This window comes from Protopterus annectens, chromosome 5.part1 (assembly GCF_019279795.1).
Source record: "Protopterus annectens isolate FY-2018-M chromosome 5.part1, PAN1.0, whole genome shotgun sequence".
Lineage (NCBI taxonomy): Eukaryota > Metazoa > Chordata > Ceratodontiformes > Protopteridae > Protopterus > Protopterus annectens.
In genome coordinates, this window is record NC_056736.1 from 383525639 (window position 1) to 383553259 (window position 27621).

A 27621-nucleotide genomic window follows, 5' to 3' on the forward strand; every position below is an offset into this window, starting at 1 on the left:
ATCTTCTATCTGGAAATTCTGTGCTTCTTGCATAAAAGTAACTATACATAATTTATTTCTTATCCTTAGTAGTCCACTCTATCATCTTTAGGGCTCTTTTTTGGCCCATCAGTTCTTGTGGACTACTACTTTCTTCTACAATGGGGCAAGGACATCCTCTCCCTGAACCTGGCCTAAGCCCATTGCTGGAATGTTTCTGTCATTAAGATTCTACACTGTCTGTTTTTCCAGTCCTGGAACCAGTGCACATATGAGGATTGCACACTTTTTTATCCTGGAACTTGTGTACCCAGTTGTCTTTTTTTTTTTTAACCTACTTCTGTCTGTAACGAATGCTATATAAAATGCATTGTATACATCAGTGTCATACCCAGTAATGTATAGTTTATTTAAATAGAAGCTCATTGCCTTTTTTCTACATTCTGCTATAGCTGATTTTGGTTATTATATGTATTTCTAGATTCCAACGTGTTCTTGTTACACAAATTTGTAAGGAAAGCAATTTCATGTATTTGAAAATCACTAGAAGAAATGCTTATTGCAGGTTACCAGTCTAATAGCCATAGAGGCTTTTTAAGCCCAAGGACTAGAATGGCTTTGTTGTATGCCTGTACCTTAGAACATCTGTAAGCTGCTGCTGTCCATAAAGGCAACAGGTGATATGCATGGGTGAATTTATGATTTCACATACATTGGTCCAAATGTTATTTGAATAGGCTTAAAGAAGAGCTCTGTTTCACATACATGGCAAGTCCTTTCCAGAAAATGGGTAATCTCTCAAGCACACACCTGTTCCTACAACATACTTTCCTTATGTCACAGATGAGGTTTAGATCCTTAGAATGGGTAATTGTTGTGCTGTTTGTTTTGAGAATATTTGGCATATTCATCAGGGCTGGATCTGAGAAGATCTTGTAGGCTAGGTATAGACTGCCCCTCAGTAGACTGTAGGAGACTGAGTACAGGGACAAGGGTTTGAGGTGATCCACATAGGACATGTTATTTACACCCTGTATTCTATTAATGAGGAATCTCTGTGGCCACTATAGTTGTTGCAAGTGCCTGGTCAGGTACATGCTGAAGAGTGCAGTGTACATGAGCATTTGTTTAATGAGGGCTAAGCATAGTGGGATTATGATCTCCTTAGATCTGGATGCAATGCCATAACTTATAACTTGCCCCACATAGAAGGTTTTCTCACCACCATGGACACATGGTGATCAAAGTTCAGGTTACTGTCAACCTGAGTTATCAAGTCCATTACCACTGGGTCTACTCTTAGGCAAGTGTTATCAGTGTTGCAATTTGCAGGGGTGGTCTTCTTCCTAAAGGGTATAAATATGCATTTTTTGACATTGAGTATTAGGCCATGTTTCTGGCACCAGTTAATTTGATCTCAGACCCTCCTCAAGGGTATCTACATCTTTGGAGGAAACAGTCATTGCACCCAACTTCAATCATCTGCAGATTTGGTCACGCAAAGATCCTCCATATTTGCTATGACTTCAGAGAAGTGTATTGCAAACAGGAGCGGTCCAAGTGCTGAGTCCTGTGGAACAGTACTAGTAACAGGCCTAGCCTATTGGTGGAGGTGGAACCCCCCCCCCACAATTTCATGTGTCCTATCCATGAGCCATTTGACTATCCATCGGGTTACTGTGTAAGTCCCTCTTGAAGTATATTGACATTGTTTGGAAATTCAGTGATTGAACCTCATTTGCAGTCATCAGCAAACTTAGTCAGCCACAGCCCCTCTATTCAGGCCTGAACATCAGAGAAGTATATTCCAAACAATAGGGGGTCCAGCACTGATCCTGTGGAACCCCACTGCTAAAGTGTCTGCTGGTTGAGATAAAGTCCCCAACTTTTAGTGTGATCTGTCAGTGAGTCAGTTAGCAACCCACCTAACAACTAAGGGTTGATATTTAACTGGGAGAGTTTATCAATGATGCCTGAATGTGGGACTGTGTCAAAGGCCTTTGCTAATTCAACATAGGTTGTATGCACCAATTTGCCTTAATTTATGGTGATGGTGATGTTTTTGAAAAAGTCTACCAGGTTTAACAGGCATGACCTGTCTTTGACAAAACCAATCTGTTGAATCAAGAGTTTGTTTACCTACGTGCTTATTCATTGGGTCCATGATGATTCGTTCCATGGCCTTACAGATAAGGCTGGTTAAGCTTATGGGTCTGTAGTTTCTGTAGTCTGAGTCACACTTTTAATACTCTTGTTAAATGGCATATGATAAATGGAAAAAACTCTTAGTTGTAAAACTAGCAGTAAAGGGTCAGTGACACAAATGCTGTTAGTCACAGTTATACTGTCACCTTAGTCAAAATGCCTCCTGCATGCCAGTGTATGAGAGTGTGCATGTGTATATGTATATATCCACTGTGTGTGTGTGTGTGGACATACAAATATACTTGGATCTATAAAGACATAAACATATACAGTGAATATATTTTAAACCACCAAAGCAATACATATGATAAACACCTAATGACACCACATGCATTTATTTAAATTATCTGTTTCCATCTAGGGGGAAAGTGGTCGCATCAACACAGCCATTTCTTTGCAATTGTACATCAAATTATTGTTAATGATATAAAAATAAAATAAAGATTTGAAAAAAAACACAGCCATCTGTCACAAAAGAGGCAAGTTTGAGAAAAGCTAGGAGAATTCTAATATTACCAGTGAAGTATACCACTAAAACAGTTATGTGCACTACATACAGAGTTTTAATAAAATACACACTATATACTGTGGTGGTGGTGCTGCGGTAGTGTTGTTGTCTCATAGCAAGCGATTCTCAGCTAGAGCGTCTTCTGTGTGGAGGCATACGTGAATAGGGTGTGCCTTTGTTGAAGGTTGTGCATCAGGGCTGGTAACCCGGTACATAAAAATCCACTACCAGTCATTAGCGGACCGGAGTTCTGCTGTGGCGACCCCTAACCAGGAAAAAGCCGAAAGACACAAACAAACAAACTCATCACATATCCAGCACATACAAATTTGACAAACATTCAAGAATGCCTAGAATTGCAAGCCGGTCAGTAAGGCATTGCAAGACTGTGGTTTTACAGACACTTGAATATAAACTTAGATTACATTTTGCAAGCACACTTATGCACACAGATAGGAAAATATACAGAAATGCAGAGACTACATTTGCCTCAACTTTCAAGTGTTAACCAGTGTCACTCTCTTGCATTCAAATATTCAGGAAACTACTGAAAGATCCAAACATTTTACCACAGTTCAGGGAAGAAAAAAGAAAATAAATTCAGTTGGATGGAATCAGTATTATACAGTCAATTACTCTGTGATTCCTGAAGGGTGTCAATTAATGGGAAAATATTTTTGGTTCAGTAACAAGATTCAGTTTCAAATCTGACATGTATTTTTATTGAAACATTGTAAGATTTTATTCTAGAATATTAGGACATTTGCAACTCAGTGGGTTTGTTTCCAAGATGCAACTGTCCAAAGCAATGCTGTCCTGTGAAATGAGGGAAACTGTCTTATAAATGTATGTCTGCATGAGTAAATGCACTAATAAGCAACACTACTGCTGACAATATGAAACATAATTATTAGTGAAGGGGAAAAAGCATGTAACAGCAATCATGAAAGAAAAACAAACAAAAAAAATACAATTGCTTAGGCTGGGATAATCAGTTTTAGAAAAAAAACAAGCACATACTGAAAATGTAATTTCACTGCTGCAAAGGCTACAGATCTGAGTGTGTGTGTGTGAGAGACTAGAAAGCATTTCTGGCTGATGCAAAATCAGTCACTCAACTAATCTAATAGCCTATGGGTGGGGGAAGGAAAATACAAAAGGACATGCTGTAAAGTCTCCCTCCCCCACTGAAGTTTGTGATATCTGACCTGCAGTATCAGTATGCTAATAAGCTTCTCTGAAAATCCTGCCTCTGTGTGAACATGTGACTTACACTGCACTAAAATGTAAACAAAGTCTCTAGCAAGCAACTGATTTTAGAAACGAGATAGTGCCCCTTTAACACCACTCTGGGACTATTTACAGTTTTTTAAATATTTTTATATGCAATTTCTGAGTCTGACCACATGGGGTCTGGTATCTTGAAGTAATTCTGATTGTTTAGTCTGCCTCTAGGTATCCCAAAATGCAGTGCTCATTTGTAAAAAGTTACATCACGCAGGCCTTTTTCTTCCTAATGCTCCTGTCACTGCATTGATTTTACATGCATAGACTGCTGTCTTTAAGTCAGTTAGTTATAAGTAACATTTCATGCCATTAAATTACTACTTAAAACACAAACAGTGCAAATGCCACAGAACAGACCTTTAAAGTACTTTCTACTGTTGCTTCTTTTTAGAATGGCTAAACTGCATGTTTTTGTGAAGCCTGAATTATACTACTTTGACTCATCTCCCATCCTCCTTCACACCTAACATCCCTAGCTGTCAAGGTGCTAAGGGTAATTTGAACTGTTACTTGCTGTGATTGACAGCTCACAGCAGGAGACTTGACTCATGTACTGTTTCCTTGTTCTAGCCTTTACTTTCTGTATGGGTAGGTGAAGGACCAGGGAGCTGTGACATCACAGCATGGGTGGGTTTTTAGGACAGTCATGGTGATGTCAGTTTGAGGAGGCAACTGGCCAGACCTGTATTCAGTGGCGTTGATGACATCAGTGAATTGGAGTCTGCAGCAAGGGCGGGATAAAAGTCTTATGAAAGTGAAACCACCACAGTACAGTAAGGTACTGTTCTAGCAGAGAGAAACAGTCAATTCAAAATATTTTAAATGCTATGCTGTTGTTTCTTATAACATGGATAATACATGTGGAGAAAAAGGATGGAGAAGTTGAGCATTTAATAATGGAATTCCATTGTTGCCCTTTAAGGAAAAGTTAAAAAATACATGTTTTTTTTTTAATTTTTTTCCATAGTGGTCCTTTAAGACATCTGCTTTTCATGTCTGATGAAGCAGTTTTAACTGTGAAAGTTTTACTCGTATAATAAACAGTTTCATATATATACACACACACACACACACACACACACACACACACATATATATATATATATATATATATATATATATATATATGTGTGTGTGTGTATGTGTGTGTGTGTGTGTGTGTGTCTACTACAGATGATTTAAAACATTGACTTTCATATGGCCGAGATTGTATGATTTACATTTCAAAAGTTTGAACACCTGAAAAAAAATAAAACAGAACAAAAAAAAAAAATTCCTGGACATTTTTGCAGGGGGGCTTGCACCCCCACACACCCCCTGCTATTGAAAAATACACCAACTCTGAGATTGCACTACAGTGAGGAAAAGGGAAATTTTCCTGTTCTGCACTGTATGAAGACCTCTGTTCAGAACATTCAAAGTTTTAAAACTTCGATCATATGGTCTTGGCCATATGAAAGTCAATGTTTTAAAATGTCAATCATCTGTAGGGGACCCTTCTCATGGTTCTGGTGCATCTCTTTTTTGTCTTCATTCAGTAATTGTGGTAGTACCAGATTCACTGACCAGGTTACGTTTGTTTTTGGCTAGTATTCAACCGATGGGATAAATTAAGTACATGTTTCTTTAATGATGAGACTGTTACAATGCAATTGAGGTAGACTAACAACCTCCACATTACTGTTACTGAAACTAGTGCTATTATGATAATCACCATATGCATTTACACAATTTAAACAATCCAGACCCTCTATTATAACTCAAATTCTGTTATATCTACACAGGAATTTCAAATTTTCCTTCCCCTTCCCCCAAAAATATATATATTCAAATTAGTTACTTGAGTGACTTATACCATGGGTTATTAAAATGTACTAAGAAAATAAACCAAAAAGATCAAAACAAGGACATATACTGAACAGTAATGCATGAAAAAAGAGAATTGTATACAACTTTGCAATCTTAGAAACAGTTAATAACATTTGCAGAAGATTTTATCCAAATTATCTCTTCATATAAAGTACCAGCTTGCAATCAGCTGTTTCAGGCTTTTTCAGTGCTAAATATAACATTTCCTTATGTTAACAACTCAAAAACTATTTATTTTATGCATCAAAGATGTTTTATAGTAAATAATGAGTGTAAGAACCAAGCCTACTTAATGAATCTTCTTGAAACAATCATTATTATTATTTCTTATGACCAGTACCAGTAACTAGGGATATTTAGTTATATTGCTAACAATTATTTACTTTTAACCTCATTACATATGACCATTAATGGTTTCCATAGATAAAATCACCTTCCAAAAGGGGAATATCATCAAATTACAGCACAAAAACTTAATACTAAATTAACTAATCATTTTTGACTTTGTGTAATTCTAGGAAGTACCATTCAGGGATGTGAGAAAGTCTGTGCAGAATATAGCCATCCTAAGTATCCATATTAATAGGTATTTTATGGGGCTCCACTAAATAATACATATTATCAAATAGTGTACTTTCTGTAAAAAAAGTGTGTTTAAAAGAAAGTGCAGCTTCAGCTTTAATTCTTAATAAATGAAAAATGCCCTGTACACAACTTCACTACTACATCTTTTGTAATATAGCAAATTTCTAATGTTTAGGTACTTATCAACTGTTTATAGGAATTACATTTTCATACCTGTTCATGAAGCGTATGATAATCAAAAAACACATATTTGATTCCATACTGTACAGAACGATACTACTATTTCATAGGTTCACAGGCCTTAACAAACCTAGTCTTAGGATTACCCTGGCATAGTGCTAGCCGCCCTTAGTTTCCAGTGCCTCTGTCGAGTAGAGCTACTGGAGTTATCCGCAGGGTGAATTTTCTGTTTCCCATCCACTAATCAAGATTTCTCTTGAAGAGGGTCAGTGAGGTGTTCTGCTTGACATGTATGTGAAGCCTGTTCCATAGCATGGGCAGTATCTGGGTTATGAACCTGTCCCTCCAGCATGTTCTGTTAATTGTGGTAATGAGGTTGAGTTCTCTGGAGTATGTGGTATGAAGGGATTGGGATTTCTTTAGACGTAGTATTTCTAACAGACCTGGGTCAGGCATAACTTTGTAAGTCAAGCAGAGATTGCCTCTAAGTAGGAGATATGAGACAGAGAATAGTTGGCGTTTCTTGAGTCTGTTCATATAGGACAAGTGTTTAAGGCCTAGGATCCTCTTTGTGAGGTACTTTTGCAGCCTCTATAGTTGTTGCAGGTGTCTACTGAGGTACATGCCAAATAGGGCATTGTACTCGATGACTGGCCTAATGAGGAAAGAGTAGAGGGAGACAATAACCTCTTTCTTCCTGGATGCAAAACCCTTAGTAATGAGATGTGCCACATAGAAGGACTTTTTGACCACAGTGGCAATGTGGTCAAAAGAGAGGTTGCTGTCAACCTGTGTTCCCAGATCTCTTATAACGCCTTCTGTGTTTAGTCGACTACCATCAATGTGGAAATTCATGGGAACTGGGTTTTTCCCAAAGGGGATGATGACACATTTTTTGGCATTGAGTTTAAGGCCATAGTTCTGATACCAGTCATTGATCACAGTGAGGCCATTCTGTAGGATGTCAACATCACTTGGGAAGTTAATAATAGCTCTCAACTTGCAATCGTCTATGAACTTTGTCAGCCAGAGTTCCTTTGTGTTGGCCTGGACTTCAGAGAAGTAGACACCAAACAGGAGAGGACCGGAACTCCATTCGTGACTAGTCAGCAGTCTGACTTGGAGTCAGCTACTTTCACACTGTGGGTTCTACCTGTGAACCACTTTGCAACCCACCTAGTGATATAGCGGTTGATGCCAAGCTTAGTGAGTTTTTCTATGATTCCTGACTGGGGTGCAGGAAGAAGTGGGAGATAGAAAAAAAGGCTTACCGGGCTGGGAAGGACTACTGGTCGGTTAACAAAGAAGCTAAGAAAAAAGTTGCAATAGCAAAGAATAGGGCATCAGAGGGACTCTACCAACATCTGGAAAGTGGCTCAGTAAGTGGCACAAAGAAACTATATCAGGTTGGAAGGCAAAGACAGAAAGATAAAGAAGATAGTCAAACACCCTTCATAAAGGATGCCAGCAACAACCTGCTCACTAGGCCACAGGACATCAATGGCAGATGGAAGGAGTATTTCCAGCAGCTTCTGAATGAAGAAAACCCCACAGAAGCTGTACTGGGCCAAAAACAGCCTATGATGAGAGAGGAGGAGTGCTCTCTAGAAGAAGTAAGAACAGCACTAAGGAAAATGAAGTCAGGGAAAGCAGTAGGCTCAGATGAGGTCACAACAGATATGATAAAGATGCTGGGTGAGATATGGGAGAAATGACTCCTGAGTGTACTAATAGCAGTGTGGAGAGAAAGGCTCATCCCAGATGACTGAAGAATAAGCATACTCATGCCGGTGTACAAGAACAAAGGAGACATCCACAGCTGTGAGCAGTTCAGAGGCATCAAACTCCTATCACATTGCATGACAGTTCTGGAGAGAGAAAGGATGATTGATAAACGTATATGCAGAGTAGTAGAATGTAAGATGGGAGAAGAGAAGCTTGGATTCAGATCAGGATGCAGCAATTAAGTCTATCCCCTAACCCAGCCATAACCTTAACTCTGACCCACAAATATACCAAAACATACCCAATCACACACCATTAAATCTATCCCTTAAAAAAAGCCTTTGCTCTAACCCTAAATTTCCTGCATTTGAAGCAAAAATAACTCAAAAATAAATGCTTTCTATATTTTGCCACACCATTTAACACACTAGTAGACAATATCTATCTGTCTTTATGTACAGAGGTATATATGTATGGTTCCTCTGCATTTTGTCAAATGTCAATTTGTTTGACAAATGTTAGGGGTTGCATTTTATGTCAAAATTATGGATAACTAAACAGTCAAAATGTTAACAATATGTTTCATTGAGACAGATGAGTGGGGTTTGGAGGGCTGAGAGTGTTTGTGCATGTGTTTGAGAGTTAAGGCTAGGGTCTGGAATAGGTGACAGTGTAGGTTTTGTATGTTTTTGTGCAAGTGTATATGCATTTTAGGATTAGGATCAGGGCCAGGGTTAGGTAAGGATATAGGTGTAATGTTGTTAGTGTGTGTGTTTGTCTGTCTGTCTGATTGTATCTTGTGTACTGGAGCCTCCTGCACACCTTAGAAATGGGTGCTAACATTAACGCTGGCCCTTCCCCAACCCTAACCCTACACCTTACCTTAAAAAACATTGGCACTATTCACACAGATTTGAGGCTAGCATTATGGGAGTTAGTCTGAATATCTGGACAGGAAATAGTTTTCCTTTCTTAATCTTTTGTTGATCAATATTGAGGGTATTCAATATTCTGTACATTCAAACTTCTTAATGTCAGTATTTCACATTCAACAGTAAGTACTTTGCTCATACAAAATAGAACTATATATATATAAATATATATATATATATATATATATATATATATATATATATATATATATATATATATATATATATATATATATATATATATACATACATAGATATATATTGATCTACTTTAGAAGAGTGAATTAACAGAAGACTGAAATTTACATAACTGAGGTGAGAAGAACAAACATTTACAGCAGCAGCAGTGCACAAGATTGGAACTTAGAAGATTGAACTACCTATATATGTTGAATGCAAATCACAGTACAGTGAGGATTGGAAAATCTACATTTTTCTCATTGTAGTGCAATCTTAGAGTAGGTATATATAATTTGCAGGTATGTGTAATTTTTTTATGTTTTTGCAGGGGGGTAAACCCCTGGCACGCCCCAAACCCCCTGCAAAAAAAAAAAAAAAAATACAGTTGTTCAGGACCTGAGCATCCCATCCTCACCCTTCAATAGTTTATGATTTCAACTCCAGTAAAACACAAGCAATGTAAAATTTGTTTCACTCTGTCTATATGAGGCTGCAAGCCTGATGTTAAATTATAATACATTTCAAGCAGCAGGATAAGTACTTTTCTGTAGAGTATGCAACAGCACATGAGCAAATGAGAAACTGCCAGTTCAAGCTATACATCAGAAGCACTGATGTGAGCAATCATGCATGTGTGTGTGTGTGTGTGTGTGTGTGTGTGTGTGTGTGTGTGTGTGTGTGTATGTGTGTGTGTGTATGTGTGTGCGTGTGTGTGTGTGTGTCTTAGTATGTGTATGATTGTTTACCAAGTTAAATATTATAACTATTTTATAGTCCTTGAAAACATTCTCTTTAAACTAACCATAAACGTGTGACTACATTTATGTCTTCTGTTTTTCATGGTTTTGTGTATTTTGTGAAATATGCTTAACTTTGCTTAAATGGCACTTAGCAGTATCAATTTTTGCTTATACATTACTTACAGTGTATAATGAGTCATATTTTTAATTACCTTACCTGCCATGCTTCAACTTTCTTAATGTCTGCACATGATCCATTTGTAAAGAGGCCTTTCCCTGTTGTACAGGTATAGATATCCTGCAAGGCATATGCTATGCAGTACACGGCCAAATAGACATTATAGGTAATGCGTAAGTGGGTATAGCTGAGATATGGAGTGTCTACACTTGTGATGTTCTCTTCACCAGTGCAAGGAGGACGAAATGTTCTGTTGCTCGGAGTTTGTGAATTCTGCTCCTCATTTTTATTAGAGACTACTGAAGCTTTAGAAGTAACCTGCTCCCCTGTGAGATAACAGTTAAAGGTCTCTTCCCAGAACTCTTTAACAAAACCATTGCTAGATGATTGCTTGGGATGCACAGTTTGCAAGAAGTCATGCAAGCCAGGTATGTTACCAGACCACAAAGCAACTCCTATAATACCACCAACAACATGGAAAAATTCTGGTATAGCTATTAGAGAGGAGGTAGCCCATGCCTCACTTGCTAACCATATCCTTCCCGTTATGTTATGTCTGATAATTTCTTTAATCAGAGGTTCCAAATCTGGACCACTAGAAAATGCAACAATGACTCGAGCTGTTGAATTTTGAATAACCTCAACCACATGTTGAATTTCTTCTTTATAAGAATATTGGGAGATAAGTTCACTGAAGTCAATACAGATGTCTCGTTCCTCTGCTTCTTCTCTGAACTTTTCAATGCCAGGGCGTCCATAGTCATCATCTGCTGCTATTGTTCCAACCCAGTTCCATCGGAAGTAATCAATTATGTCAGCCATAGCAGTAGCCTGATGCTCATCATTTGGGATGGTACGAAGAAAAGACTTAAACTGATTTTTATTGCTGAGAAGTCTGCTGGAAGATGCATAACTAACCTTAACAAGAAAAAAAATGTATTATAATTATTACAAGAAATTATTATTAATGACTCATGTTTAGCCAGATGACAGCTAGACTCAGTGGAACATTGTTGGTAAAAAAATATACGTAATCTAGAATATATGTGATCATTTGCAATAACTATTCTGTTTGGGGCATTTATTCTGTATGATATATTCTTCACTTCCAGAACTATACTCATTGATGATGTCCTATTGCCTCTCTCACTATAGCTAGAAAAATGAAGCAACATTCTGTTGAGTGATTTTTTTATCTTTCTGTACTTTGAAAAAGAATCACAACTCTGTGCTTCTAATAGACAGCCAGTGCCTACACAAGTTTGTCTCCAGTCCATTTTTTTTTTCAAATCACACTGTGGAAACCACTCCCCTAAAGGGTCTTTATTAATTCAGCAAATGCTTAAAATAGCGAATGCTGTTTAATCGACCGAATAAAGTCGAAATCCCTAAATCTTGAACACACTGAACAGCGATTTCTTTCCTAGGGAAAAAAAATCGCTGACCCGTAAAAAAATAAAAATGAAAAAAAAAATCCAAACACAAAATAAAGTAGGGGGCTTTGCCCCACCCCCCAATTAAATATACCAACTCCGGGATCGCACTACAGTGGAGTAAATGATAAAGTCCAGAACACGGCATAGTGATTTTTTTTCCCTGGGAACAAATTGCTGTCCTGTGTGTTTGGGATTTAGGGATTTCGACTTTATTGGGTTGCTCAAACAGTGTTTGCTATTTTAAGCGTTCGTTGAAATAATATAGACCCCTCCCAAAGATTTGGGCATTTGTAGCATTGCCAAATGTATAACCCACATAGTAGTGTTAGCTTCAACACTGAAAGTCCATTGTCCATTGTTTGTCATTATTAGTAATAAATCAAGCACCCCAAAAACTATTACAAGCATGAAACATCAATCCTGGCTACATTGTTTCTTTCCTAATCAGACTCTCCACACAATAAACTAGTAAAATGTGATAAGGTAAACACTGCCCTATAATTCTTCCTAAATTATCTTCTGTTTCTCATTTATAAATATTTCTCTTTATAAACAGTAGATATCTAGATATCCAAAGGTCTGGATTACTGAGTAACTAAGAGCTTTAGTTAAAGAGAGATAACAAAAAAGACTTTCCCTCTTGCTTGCTAAGAATAGCATCTTTGTTTATATCACCTATACAGTGATTTAAAAATCAAACTGAGAAATTAGTTAACGTCTAAGTTACTTTCTGCAATAGGTTTAAAAAATATATATTTTTAAAAACTCATTGCAATTTTAGAGAAATTTGAATGCCTTCACAGTCAGAAAGGCAATACCATGGTCACATATAGTGTGTGTGTGTGTCTGTGTGTGTGTGTGTGTGTGTGTGTGTGTGTGTGTGTGTGTGTGTGTGTGTGTGTGTGTGTGTGTGTGTGTGTGCAACACTGTGTAATCAAGTGAGCTGCTTACCCAGAAAATGTTTATGGTTTACCCCTAAACTGAAGAAATAGTGCGTAATGGATTTTCTTAGCTAGCATGATTAAATAAAAAATCTCCAATATGTCCTTTCATGCAAAAAAGTAAATAATGTCCACATATTCACCAACACCACCACAGGAATGCCAAAAGAGTTAATACTTGGACTGTTAGTTTTTCCCTTATATCAGTCTAGAAAACAAAAAGCAGGTACCAAGGTACTGAAGATCTGCAGTGGTAAAAACAAGAACAAATCAACGAAAAAACTCCATAGACCACCAGGCTAAAACAGTAAATGTTGATACAAATGTAGTAAGTGCTTTCAGGATACACCCTTCATCAGACTAACAGTCTTAAGTATCCTAGAATTAGATAAATTATCACCAGTCCTTATCCTACATTGTCTACCATGAAGCCAATTTCACCCATCTAACCAAATAACGATTATTTTTTTACCTTTAATTTCAGTATATTACTGTGCTGTACAGTATCAAAAGCTGAAGTCATGTCTAGCTACACCACACCCACTGGTAAAATATTATCCAAAGTCTCCCAGACTGAGTAATAGAAACCCAAAATATTTATAATACATGAGCTACCTGCCATGAAATCATGACATCAAATTTAAGACCACTCTTTCAAAACATTTCCCCAAAATACTGGTTAAACTAATTAGTCTATAATTGGTCACTACAATTATGTCCCCATCTTTAAAGAGCAGAAACATAAAAGCCTATTTACAAATATTTGGTACATAACCAGTGTATAAAGTTTCCTGAAAAAGTTTAACTAAGGATGGGACAATAATCTGGAGTATATTCATTTGAAAAAATCCATTCAATCCATCTGGACCAGCTGCTGTATGTGTCTTAATAATTTTATAAACTTAATAATCATTTCACTGATAAATACAGGACAGCTGTCATTGTCATAAAAATATATATCCCACATCATCTCTACTGACATTACTTAAACATTGTATAAATTCCTCCAAAAATTATGAACTTGTTTTTCAGGCACGATAATGGGGCAATCACTCACTATTAAATGAAATCTGGCATGTGACTCTTTTTCATATTGTGCTAAATACTTAAAGCTTTTTATTATTTTTGGTACAAATTGCCAGATTTCTTGAATAGGTGCTTCTAGCAACATGTATAAACTTTCTAAATTAACCCCTTGTTAGTATATAGTATATATATATATATATATATATATATATATATATATATATATATATATATATAATGATGATTGGGGATAGATGTGCGAAGGCTGCCAGCCTAGTCAAATAGAATTTGATATATAATTCTGGCATTTGTAAATAAATGTAAAAATACAGGCATTTTTTTGAGTGTAAAAGAATACTGTGAAATGTGGAACTGCAAAATATGTGACAACATTGCACTCTACTGGCCCAGTGTAGCATGCTGTGACCCTTTCATGTTATAATTTGGCTCCAGTGAGTCTGGATGAAGGTTTCATGCCCATTGTTTTAAGGGTAAAGTTCATGACCAGAATTTACATATGGAAGGTGCTTTATTGCTCTGGTTTCTGCTAGAGTGTATATGTGAAATGCCTTGTATTGTTGTAAGTTTCTGAGCAGGTGTTAGATTGCTAAATAATGCAGTTTGTGGCCTGAGAAAACCTAAGAGTCAAAATGATGTAATATATGAGGGCCTCAGCAGAGCTGTTGGAGTGTTTGAAAACTATTGTTCAACAAGAGATTGAGAGCATTTTGATCTTGGATATCTAACTCAGCACTCTGCCTAAGCTCACATGTAAGTTTCTAGCACTGTGATTTCTTGTAGGAATAGTTAAAGCTAGTAAAGATCAATTAAGTATTTTTCTTTAAAATCAGATCTGTCCTACTGTATTAATTTAAGTTTCTGTGTGATCTCTAAACTCTTAGATATCTCTGTGGTGTAGTAGTTTTGTCTTGTGTTTTAATTATTTATTATTAAATATTTTTAAAACCTTCTACCTGTGGCTGGTTTGTGTAAAGATAAGCTCTAGAGTACATTGCATATTTATAGAGGTTATTGTAATAGGCCACTCTAAAGTAAGCCTTGACTGTTAGTCATACTACCATTGGATTATAATATTGCACAGTAATAATTGGGCACCCTTTAAAGGGCCTTTTAGTAGCTGATATTATTAGCTGGGTGGTGGCAATAATTACTACCGTATGGTCTGGGTAACAGGGCACAGCTGGAGAATGTGTATCAGCCTTTCCCAGGAGTGTCTGTGAAGTTGTATAAATACTTATCTCAAAGTGTGTGTGTATTGTGTCAGCTACTTGGCAGGGACACGAAGCACTGGTTGGACAGAGAGGGTACCAGAGGTTCTAGCTTGCCCAGCTAGGCTGAGACCTGACCCTATAGCTGTGCCAGTGGGGAGTATTACTGGGGACCTGGTGAGCAAAGGAGCAACCAGCCCTAGACTGACTGTGATCTCTGCGTGCACTTAAGGGAAATTCTACTTTACTGTGTGTATTAGTTATGCTTTCCTCTCTTCTATGAGACAACCTCCCTGGTGTTAGTGGTGAGGATTGAGGCTCCTTGATTGCTGGGCCAGGGCACGGTCATCACACACACACACACACACACACACACACACACACATATGTATATATATATATATATATATATATATATATATATAGAGAGAGAGAGAGAGAGAGTACATTTACTTTACTTCTAAGTTCACTTACTTTTGCAAAATACTGGAGACATTCAGAAAGCCTGAAAGTCTGGTTATTTACTTTACATTGCCTCTTCTCATGGCTGTAACTACATAGCAACCTCTTTAACCTCATTTCTTTTGATGGGTGCCATCTAAAATTTGCTTTGTATAGTGTTTTCATTCTGTTTCACTTATAAAATTTTAGCTTTGTGATATCATCATTATCAGTTTCAGCCTCTGTTCTTACAGTTCCAGTCTATCATGTAGTCCCTTTTACTGAATACTTGTTATTTCACTTATTCGGCACACACTAATCTTCATCAAGTTTTACATTTGATTTACTCAATAATATGCCTTTGACCTCATTGTTTATAATGTCACAGGCAATTTCTACCTCCAATCAATACATTATGATACTCATTAAAGTCATCATGTCTTAGTCTGTTCTTGCAGTCCATTACATAAGTATCTACAATCTGCTGAGCCTGTCTTTATGGAAGAATTTTTATTTAGTTTACAGTATGCCTGGAATGCAAATCTTATAGATGCTAACTTTTTTTTTTCACTTTCTTTAAGGTTAAAAGTTTTAAATATGCTTATAGCTTCTCCTCCTGTGATATGTAGACAACTTGTATATTGGATGCTATATTTTTTCCAGCTTTTGTACAATTACACAAACAGTGAGATACAGCTGAATCATTTGTAGGTTCATAGGTTCATAGGTAAGTACTAGGCTATCTGGACCTGTGCCTTGGTCCAGCAGAGCCATTAGTTCCCTGTGCCTCTGTCCAGCAGAGCCACTGCAGTGATCCCCGGGGAAAATTTTCTGTTTCCCATCCACTCGTCAAGGTTTCTCTTGAAGAGTGTTAGTGAGGGTATATAATGTAAAATTAAATGTAAATAGTGTAAATGTATATAAAGTTTTCAATTTTAGAGAAGTTAACATGCAACTTCAGATGTGTTAGTGATTGAAGTGTAGATGCATTGAGCCAAAATGAAATTATTCTTACTTGCAAAAAAACAAATTAGATTATTGTTTCACAATTTTTATATTTAAAATGTGAAAAACTGATTACATTGTGAGAGCAAGAGAGAAATGTGGAAATAGTATGCTCGTAATTTTAACTTTAAACAAAAAAAATGAGATGGGGAATTTTAAGTTAAAAGTTATTTGATTTGGTGAGATTTTACTTTAAAAAAATGTATCACTTCATATAACTTTGGCAATAACAGTACATCATAGAAATGACTGTATTGCCATCCTCGACATAGACTCAGAACTTGAAAATTAATGCTGAGCAGGCAGGCAGCTATATATGGACATACAGATCCATCTACAGACTTGAGTCTACCATAGCAAACTGAGTGAGAGTTCTGAATCCTATAACACACAGCCCACTTAAGTCTACACAGATACCTAACTCAATCCTTCCTACATGTGCAAATTTGGCACAGAATTTGGGTTGTTGTGCATCCTACAAGATTGTACTTGTCTGAAAAGGAGAGTTTCCTGAACTCCTGTGATGAGTATGCTCATCTGAGTCTTTAAACCTCTATTTCTCAAAAAGTGGTAAAGATACCTTTTAAATGTAAGATGTTTATGCCTTAGATTCTTGTATATATCTGTACTATGATAAAAGTGAAGGCTAATATTTCAAAATTTTGAGTTACCTCATTACAGCCAAGTGCACCTCCAGGCATTTGTGCAGTTACCTCCTACTGTGCCTCTAGGAGTCAAATATTGTTTGTTCATATTTGCATTAATAATTCCAAAACCATGCTACATATCAGAATATTTTATCTTGAAACATACATGATGGCAAACACAGTCGCATTGACATTTGACCTCTGTCAATGAGAATTTGTTGGAACTGTAAGGTGATAGCTTCATTTTTTAAAGGCTCAAGCCACACCCACTGGGAGTTAATGGTACACACTCAAAAGAACTGTATTGGAGGCAATGAGTTAAAATAGCTACAGTATTTCACAGCTTTTCCAAATCTAGTCCCATTTTTCACATTTCTTTTCTTGAAAAAAAATGCATTTGGAATCCTATAATGATATAAAAGTGTTCCATTTGGACTCTCATTGATATTACCATGTTAGTTCTGGTGTGAATTGGCCAATCACATCTCTGCACTCCAGTTCTGTAAGTAAATGCAACTGGTCAGGAGCTGCAGAGGTGTGTATATAGGGTCTATATTACAACTTCAAACTGAAACAAGTTCAAACAATGTAATATCGAACCCTAAAGTCCGAAAGTGGAAAATAGCAAAGCCATGGCATATCGACTTTTTTCCCAGGGAAACAAATCGGTGGGCCATTTTCGGGGCTGTGCTATTTCCTCCACTGTGGTGTGATCTTGGAGTTAGTATATTTAAGTAGGGGATGTGTGGGGGGCACGGCCTCCCACATTGGGGGGGTTGTGGGGTGAAGCCCCCGACTTCAGTTTCAGGTTAAGGTTAAGTTTTTTTTTTTGTCACGTAACAGCGATTTTTTTCCCTGAGAAAAAAAATTGCTGCTCTGTGCTTTCGGTTTTATTGGGTTTCGGAGATTAGGGTTTGATATTACAATGATGGAACTTTTGCAAGTTCGACATTGTGATATAGACCCGTGTATATATAGTTCACCCATAAGGTCCATTTCCTGTTACTGAGGAAACTCTGTGTTGCCTGTTTATTTAACCAAAAACTTATGGAGAGTCTTGGAGTACCATCAATGAGAAATTGGACAAAGATCAATGCAGAAGAAATTCAGGAACAGTAATTTTCTATAGCAACAAGTAAGTATGTACTATGGGTGATTTTGTGTGTGTGTGCATATAAAAGGAAGTTCACAGTAGATCTCACTGTAGCCAGAGATGCAAATAAGTATAGTCAGGCTCCTGAATATGTGTATGCAGAGTAAGAGTGTGTGTGTGTGTGTGTGTGTGTGTGTGTGTGTGTGTGTCTGTGAGTGATATATGGAGGTCACCAAATGGAATAAAAGTCTGTGTGTATATGTAAGTATGTTGCATTTGTCATAAAAATTGTGTTTTTTTCCCTACCAAATTATTAAGAATTGCAGCCCGTAAAATATTTAAGTTTCAGACTTTATATCCTTCTGAAAATGCATGTCTTTCTCCCATGTTTTTTGGCTCTATCCCTGATTCTGAGGATATGAAGTTGAGAGTTGTGAGACAGATTTCAGTGGATGAAAGGTGTGTGTGTGTGTGTGTGTGTGTGTGTGTGTGTGTGTGTGTGTGTGTGTGTGTGTGTGTGTGTGTGTGCGTGTGCGTGTGTGTGTTTTTTGTGGGACCGTGTCTGTGTACTTGGATGCAATACTCTCAACCCTTCCTGCTGTCACAGAATGCCCCTGATTTTGACTCATATTTTTGTGTTAGTCAAAAAATATGTGGTTTTCTGACAGTCACTAAATGACATATGTGAGATTCAGACTTGAAATCCTTCAGAAAATGCATGCTAGGTGGGCGTGGCTAAGATGGCTAACCAAGAGCAGCAACTGGTGAAAGCGTTGTTACTGAAAACTTTTCTCTGACAGAAAATCTAATCAAAAATTAAAATTTGGAGATATTTGTTAGCTAATTTTAGTCATTAATACTCTGAGAAAAGATTTATAGTTTCAAGTTCTGCAAAAACTATACACATAAAACCACATATGCCAGTGTACTCATTTGTAATCCACCCAAACCTCCAAGAACTCCTAAAAGCATCACTCAGTGGCTCTCTACACACTCAAAAAAGACAGCAGCTCACACAACACGTAACTCTGAAAATCATAGTAGCCCCACTTCCAAGCCCATAAGGCAACACGTCACATAGCCAAACATTCTAGCTAGTGGCGATTCCACTGTAAGACATACTGATATCCGCCTTACAAGGTTAAACAAGGAGAAGATCAGAGGCAGCTGTCTGTCTGGAGCCAGGATCCTCCAGATCGTGCATGCACTAAGGTCTTTAAACCAAATGTACAAGTATGACATGGTCTATGTGGGAGTAAATGACTTAAGACATAGCTCACTGGACTATATGAAGAGAGATGTAATGGATCTCGCTATATATGTGTCCCAGGCAGGTACGAATCTAGCCTTGAGTAGCAGCCTACCTTCACAAATGATGATGCCACAGTAACAGCAAAAAATGCTTGACTTCAACAATTGGCTTAGTTTCTGGTGTCACAACAAGGGGATCCAATGTCTGTCAGGCTGGGGAGATATGAGCGACAAACTATAATTCTTTGCCAACAATTGTTTATACTTGTCACCACTTGTCTTCCAGATACTGGCAAAAACTTCATCGATACCCATAGTGTCTTTTTCAGGCTGTGCCAAATTGTAAAACCCTCCAACATAACAAAAATCACTAACAACTACCTAAAGGTACTGCTGCTCAAATCTAGGAGTTTAAATATAAAATTGCACACTGATAAAGCACTCCTTACCAAGGAAAATGCAGACAGATGTGTAGTCACAGAAACATTGTTCAGAACCATGGAAAGCATTCCAAAGGCTACAATGCCTTTCATACATTTCGATCCACCTCAGCTCAGGATAAAAAAAGGTTGGAGTCTCAGTGCTCATAAAGGACAAGTACACTGCTAAACTGGTCCAACAATATGACTCACTTGAGCTGCTCCATGCCCAACTAACCATAGGTGTGACCCCTATCATATCCTTGTTAGCTGCAGATCCCCTAACATGACTCTGGAAAACCACACCTCCTACCTAAACCTATTGGAATCTCTTAACATTTAGTCTAACACCATACTTATGGGTGACTTCAACTACTCTTCCACAAACTGGGAGACTTATACAACTCATAATTCACTTGCTCAGAGGTTTCTGGACTTCATCAGTGCAAACACCCTGCAGCAACTAGTTAGTTCCCCAACTAGAGGTACAAACATCTTCAAACTAGTACTGATGATTATGAGGAAATGCTGCTCCCTCCCATGCATTTACTCTGCCCTGGTAAGATCTTAATCATTTCCTGAATTATTAAAGCTAACCAAGAACCCCCATTAACCTCCAAACCTGTTAAGAGCTTTGCTATGACCAGTTACCTCAGACTAAGTGACAGCTTATTAAACTTCCAAGCTCCTCCGAACCTGGATAGCACTGAGGCCTGCTAAGCTTTACACAAAAGCACTGTACAACAACATTCATAGCTGCATAGAAGAGACAGTACCTCTCTGAATCAAACCTATGATTCCTAGCAAAAATAAATCACCCTGGTGGATCCCAAGCATAAATAGGCTACTCAATGAAAGAAAAAAAAATCCTCTCCAAAGCCAAGAAGGAACAGACAAAATAGTGCCAAAATAACACTCACCAGTCTAAACAAACAAATCAGACAGCTGGTCAAATCTGCTAAAGCAAACTATAAGGCAAAGATAGCCTCCAACGTGAAATATAACTGTAAGTCTTTTTTTTTTTAATTCTGTTTATAAACTCAAAGGAAATACTCAGCAATCTAAAATATAGAGACTGACAGTCCTTGTTAACTGGGAATCCATCAAATTTTTTCCTTCCTTCTTATACTATTAGCAAAGGGTTCGATAACTAATGAAAATAATAGAGGGGACAAGGGATACCCTTAATTTGTACCTTTGTTTAAAGCAAATCCTTGAGAAATGTAAGATCCAATTTTAACATATTGTTTACAGCCTGTATACAGATTTGTTATTTCCAATACATTGTTTTGGAAATGCAAATGCTTCTAAAGTTTTAAACAAGTAGTTCCAATCTAGAGAATCAGAAGTTCTCTCGATATAGTAGGCAGCGGTGGTGCAGCAGTTAGCATTGTCACCTTACAGCAAGAGGTTCTCCGGTTCAATTCTCAGCTGGAGCACTTTCTGTATGGAGTCTGCATGTCCTCCCCATGGACAAGTGAATTTAAAGACATGCAGGTAGGTGTGAGTGTGTGAACATGTGTGGGTGCACCTTCTTTGAAGGTTGGGCACCAGGCTGGCAACTCAACATCGTAAAAATTCACTGACAATCATTATAGATTCATAGGTGGGTACTAGGCTATTGGCCCTAGGGCCTACACAAGCCTAGCCAAAAAGGTACCCTGGCTTTCGCCACCTAAGAAAATTATTTTCCTGTGCCCCTGTCAAGCAGAACCACAGAAGTGATCCCCGGGGTGAATTTTCTATTATCCATCCAATCATCAAGATTTTTCTTGAAGAGTGTTAATGAGGAGCTCTGTTTGACATAGGTAGTCTGTTCGAGCATATGGGAAGTCTCTGGGACAGGAATCTATCCCTCCAGCATGTTCTGTTTATTGTGGCGACAAGGTTTAGGTCCCTAGAGCGTGTAGCTCGGAAAGGTTGGGATTTCTTTAAGTGGAGCATGTCCAACAGCTGTGGGTTTGACATAGCTTTGTATGTTAGGCAGAGATCGCCTCTGAGTAGGCGATATGTGATGGAGTAAAGCTGGAGTTTTTTGAGTCGGTCTGCGTAAGGCATCTGTTTGAGGCCAGTAATCCTCTTTGTGAGGTATTTTTGTGGCCTTTTCAGTTGTTGTAGATGTCTTGTGAGGTACATACAAAAAGGGGCATTGTACTTTATAATGGGTCTAATGAGTGATGAGTAGAGGGGAACAATGACCTCTTTTTTTCTGGATGAGAAAAGTTTTGTGATGAGATGTGCCACTTAGAAGGATTTCCTGACCACTGTGGCAATGTAATTATCAAAGGAGAGACTACTGTCCACTTGTGTCCCAAGGTATCTTATCACACTTTCGGTGTTAATTAGACTACCGCCTATGTGGTAGTTCATGGGTACAGAGTTTTTACCAAAGGAGATGACAATGCACATTTTGGCATTGAGCTTCAGACCATGGCTTTCACACCAGGCATCTGTCTCAGTGATGCCCTTTTGTAGGATGTCCACATCGTTAGGAGTTTTGATTATGGCTCCTAGTTTGCAGTCATCTGTAAATTTAGTTAGCCAAAGACCTTCTGTGTTAGCCTGTACTTCAGAGAAGTAGATACCAACCAGGAGAGGACTCAGGACTGAACCCTGTGGTACTCTACTTGTCACTTGTCTGAAGTCTGATTTGGAGTCTGCTACTTTCACAGTGTGGGTTCTGTCAGTAAGCCAGTTGGCAACCCATCTTGTTACATAAGGATTTTTACCTAGTTTAGTGAGTTTATTTATAATTCCAGAGTGGGGGATGGTTTTGAATGCCTTGGCGAGATCTAGATAGGCTGTGTGAACTACCTTACCCTCATCTATGGCTTTCGTGACTACTTCAAAGAAATCTATCAGGTTTAGGAGACATGATCTGCCTTTTACAAACCCGAACTGTGTGGGGTCCAGAGTTTGGAGATCTCCAATATCTTTGTTTATGAGTTCCATGATGATACGTTCCATGGCCTTGCAGACCAGGCTCATCAGGCTAATGGGGCGGTAGTTCCCGGGGTCTGTTGTGACCCTCCTTTGTGGAGTGGGATAACCGTCGCAGTGCGCCATTCAATGGGCACAAAGTCTGAGGTGAGGTTATGATTGAATATTGTACTTAGGTGAGGTGCCAGTTCATTCTGTAGTTTGTGTAGAAGGCAGCCTGGGATGTTATCAGGTCCCTTGGACACTGTGTTCTTGGCTTTGGAGAGTGAGTTTTTTACCTGTGCAGCCATGATTACAGGAACTTTGCATTCTTCCGGTATAAAGATGGGCCCTTTAGGGGGTGAGAGGGGGGTAAAGTTAGCACTGAACCTATCTGCCAGGATGTTGGCAATATCAGTTGGTTCTGTGTATTTAGTGTCATTGTGCTGTAACTCAGAGCAGATCTGAGTGTTGCCATTGATTGATTCTTGACATAGCTATAGAATGCTTTGTGGTTGTCTTTAGAATCAGTGGTGATTTTGTTTTCATAACTAGCTTTGGAGGATTTTATGAGGGATCTCAGCTTCTTACTGAGGCTGACCAGGGAGTTCCTCCAATCGTGGGATTTTACTCTTTTTTGCAACAGTTAGCGGACCAGAGTTCTGCTGTGGCTCACCCTTACCTGGAAATGCTGAAAGACAGTTTGTCAGTCTAAAATATAGGTTTTTGTAGATGATATTGTAATAACTATTGGATATTTAAATCATTCAATCAAAGAAATAGATGAGGAAATGGAAAAGTTTCAGGAAGTATCACTGCTGAAATTTAATAATAATAAAACTGAAACTTTAGTGTTCAACCAATTACTAGATAGTAAGTTTAAGGATAGTTTATCAGATATGATCATTTAGAAGTATGTAACAATCCTTTCATCTAGTTAATACAATTTAACTTAGAAGGATATTCATTTTAATCTATAGAGTCTGCATATATGAAATAAATTCTTAAAACAGTTGAGAAATATGTTTTAAAAACTCCATTAATATCAAAATGGAATTTTTTTGTGCTTTCCTATTGTACAAACCTCCAGATTTAAGAAAACTCAGAACAGCAATAAATTAATTTACTAAAAGGAATCAATTAGTATTATGATCTGATTGCTTTGAAAAAGGAAATGTTAAGTTATCAGAATATTTAATGGAAGATTATAAGTTGGATGAATCAGTTGACCAGTTATTATCCATCAGTAAGAAATTAAATTAATTTGTTGACAATATGAGTGAAGAGGAACAGAACACTATTCCTCCATTATATAAATATATGAATTCTATCATTGAAGGTAAATTGACATACAAAGGAAGCTTGCACATGTTATATAAGTTAATTATAAATAATAATTTTGATGCAAAATTCTGGAACATTTTAGATAGTAATAGACTGAGTGACACAATAGATGGTAAGAATAAAGCTTTGTTACTTCAATCAGTAAATCAACTTCAAATTTATACTGAAAAGCTTTATGTGGAAATATATACATAAAATGTTTTTTACTCCTTATACAATATCTAAGTTTAGTAACATGACTTTTTCAATTCATTGGAGATGTAGTAAAGTTGTAAAAGCTGATTGGATGCACACGTTTATGGACTGTGAAAATTAAATGTATATTGGGGACCAATAAGTATGTTTTTAAGGCGTTATGGTCTGATATTTATTCTTTAACTAGATCAATAATACTAATGAATGTTGCACCTCCTTTATCTGTAAAAGCCAAACAAAAAAAAAAATGTTCTGAAGTCCATTGGCAGTAGCTAGAAAAAGATAGCCTATAAATGTTACTATTGAAATACCAAGACTCTTAATGTTTTAATTGTATAAGATTACCATGATGATTCAATTGGGTCTATGTTCAGCTACCATGTATGTGATGTTTAATTTCTTCCTTTCTATGTATATATTGTAAATATGTTAATGTAATAAAAATATTCTTAAAAAATGCTTACCAGTGCGAAACCTGTATGCTGCCTGTGCATGTCTGTGAACAGTCTCTAGTTTTGCAGAACATCCATGATTTTTCTCATATTTCTATTCTGTTTGTCATAAAATGTGTGGCAAATCACTGAGGATTACAGTTACTTTAGTGACAGATTTTGAATTTCAGATTTTATATCCTTCAAAAAATGCATGGTAATACAAAACATATGACAGCTGAGGAGGTCTCCGTCAAAGTGTGTGTGTGTGTGTGTGTGTGTGTGTGTGTGTGTGTGTGTGTGTGTGTGTGTGTGTGTGTGTGTGTGTGTGTGTGTGTAAGGTATTGAAGGCTGCTTCTGAAAAACGTATGTTAAAATTCCATATTCTGACACATTTGCACTGCAAAGTCATTGGTGAACTGGCAGAAGTACATGACAATGTGAAGACATTCTGACATATATTTAGCTTTGTTTTTTTTTCTTTCCACAGTTGTGAAAATTTGCAATATTTGCATGTTAACAGCAATATGTCAAGAAAAGTATCATCAGCACTAAGCAGAAAGGACACATGGAGGCAGACCTAAATTGGTATATGTGGGCAGTAAAACCATTACTGTGGCGTGTGCAGAACATAAGTAACTGAAATATGATTTTGGACAATTATGAGAATGGTTAAATATTTTCAATATTTTCATTAGTAATGGAAAGGTAGATTGTGATATTGGCTTGCCAGGGAGGCTGGTCAAAACAGTGGCTGTTAGACAGAAATGACAGTAAAAGAAATTGTGTAAGATATAGAAGATTATGATTTGGTTGACAATCATAATGAACATATTATGTGTTTGAGACATGGATGCCAAATTTTCATCTCAAGAGCAAAGCTCAAGAGGTGAATCTTGACGTCCATGTTAAAAACACATCATTTTTCTTTATATTCAGAGATGCAATAATAATTTTTTTGTAGTGCACAGAAATTTTATATTTTTCATGTACTACTGTTTAGTGAAAATTTTGATTAAAAAATGTGATGTGTTGCACTAGCTTTGATAGCTGGTAAAGCAGTGGGGAAGTGGTAATGTCTTGGGTCTACTTGATATGGTGGACATTGCAGAATGTCAAAAAGCATACGGTCGAGTCCATATGATTGACAGTCGAAATGTTGACCATACAAAAGGAAAAAAAAAACAACAAAATCTTACCTTCATGCCCCCCACACTCCCCAGAACTTAAATATACCAACTCTGAGATTGCACTACAATGAGGAAGCTGGCAATCTCTCCATTCTGCATGGTTTGCAGATGCCAGTTCTGCATGGTCTTGGCCATATGGTCTTCGACGTTCTGAAATGTCGACCATGTGAAGGGGACCCAACGGCTTACATATCTCTGTGTAAGGGAAGCAGGTTGGGTGTCTACAGTAAAGCTTAACCGGGATATTGTTTAACTGTTTTTTTAACATAATCATGATGGTCCATGCATGACAAACATATCCATAGGTTCATGGGTTCATAGGTTGGTACTAGGCTATCAGCCCTAGGGCCTATACAAGCCTAGCCATAACAATTCCCTGGCTATTTCTTCCCACAATATTTACTTCCCTGGACCCCTGTCTAGCAGGGTGACTGATGTGATCCCCGGGGTGAATTTCCTATTTCCCATCCAATCGCTAAGGTTCCTTTTGAAGAGGGCCAAAGAGGCGCTCTGCTTGACATGTATGGGCAGTCTATTCCAGAGTCTGGGGAGTCAGTGGGGAGTTATAACTGCTTGTTTTAGGAGCAAGTTAGTAAAATTAAGAATATTTTAATATTGATATGAATATTAATAGCAAATGAATGGTATACCCTGCATGAGGGAACCAGACAGCTTCTGTAAGATGAAATAATGCAGAAAGCATACACAGTAAAAAAATCACCATGAGCTGTACAAAGCTAGAATTATTGAAGAGTGTTGGGAAAATGTTATGAAAAAATATGAAATGCTCCCCATGTTTCCTTTAATACATAGTCAACTGAGTGGGGTAATATCATGTTGGGGGCCAGTACAAGCAGTGTTTTTTTACTACAAATGGCACTATAATGTTGCAGGTAACATAAAGGTATCCACTAATACTTTTTTATGCAAACATTATTGTTTTTCTTTCTGCTTTTCCCAGTTAGGGGTTGCCACAGCAAAACTCCTCTCCGCTAATGATTGGCAGTAGATTTTTATGGTGCCGAGGTGCCAGCTCGACACCCAACCTTTAACGAAGGCACGCCCATTCACACATGTCTTTCGAATGCTACTTGACCATGGGGAGGACATGCAGACTCCACACAGAAGGCAGTCCACCCAAGAATCAAACGGGAGTACCTCTTGCTGTGAGGCGACAATGCTACCACTAGGATACTATGACAGTAGTTTTATAATGTGCAAGGAAGCATTCATTTTTATTTATTTATTTAGTCTTTGTTGACTAGGTTAGTAACCTAGGCAAATGGCCCCTTTTCAGGGGAGACCCTAGGTGGTATCTATATTCCATGGAGAAATTTGGCCAGGGCATCAGGGAGCTTCCCTTACTTGTCATTGTTGTGAGTGGGACCCATTTTGGAGGAGCACTTCCTGTTTCCATTCCAGGTACAGAGATGGCCTGGAGAAACAGGGAGGCAGATGGAAAGAGAAGGTGATGATGAAGGGGTGAAAGAAATGAAGGAGTAAGCAAACATTGACACCGGAGAATGTGTGCAGGATTCTGAGGAAGTATTTCAAAGAAACCTGTTTGATGGAGATGAGTCAGCAAATGATGAATGTATAATTACAACCTACCAGTTGGGATGGTTTCAGGATGATTTACTTAAGCCTGGAAATGAAAGATATGTTTCCTGAAGGGGCATTGCAGGA

The 27621-nt window shown here is 37.7% G+C and overlaps 1 protein-coding gene across 1 annotated transcript in view; it reads right to left on the bottom strand.

The window, feature by feature from the left end:
• The window catches only part of LOC122803168 (extracellular calcium-sensing receptor-like), a 2339905-nt gene that overhangs the window by 182112 nt on the left and 2130172 nt on the right, over positions 1–27621 (bottom strand). Inside the window, exon 5 of the mRNA XM_044072784.1 lies at positions 10408–11286. Within this exon, the coding sequence (XP_043928719.1) occupies positions 10408–11286 (879 nt within the window). The remainder of the gene's footprint in view (positions 1–10407; positions 11287–27621) is intronic.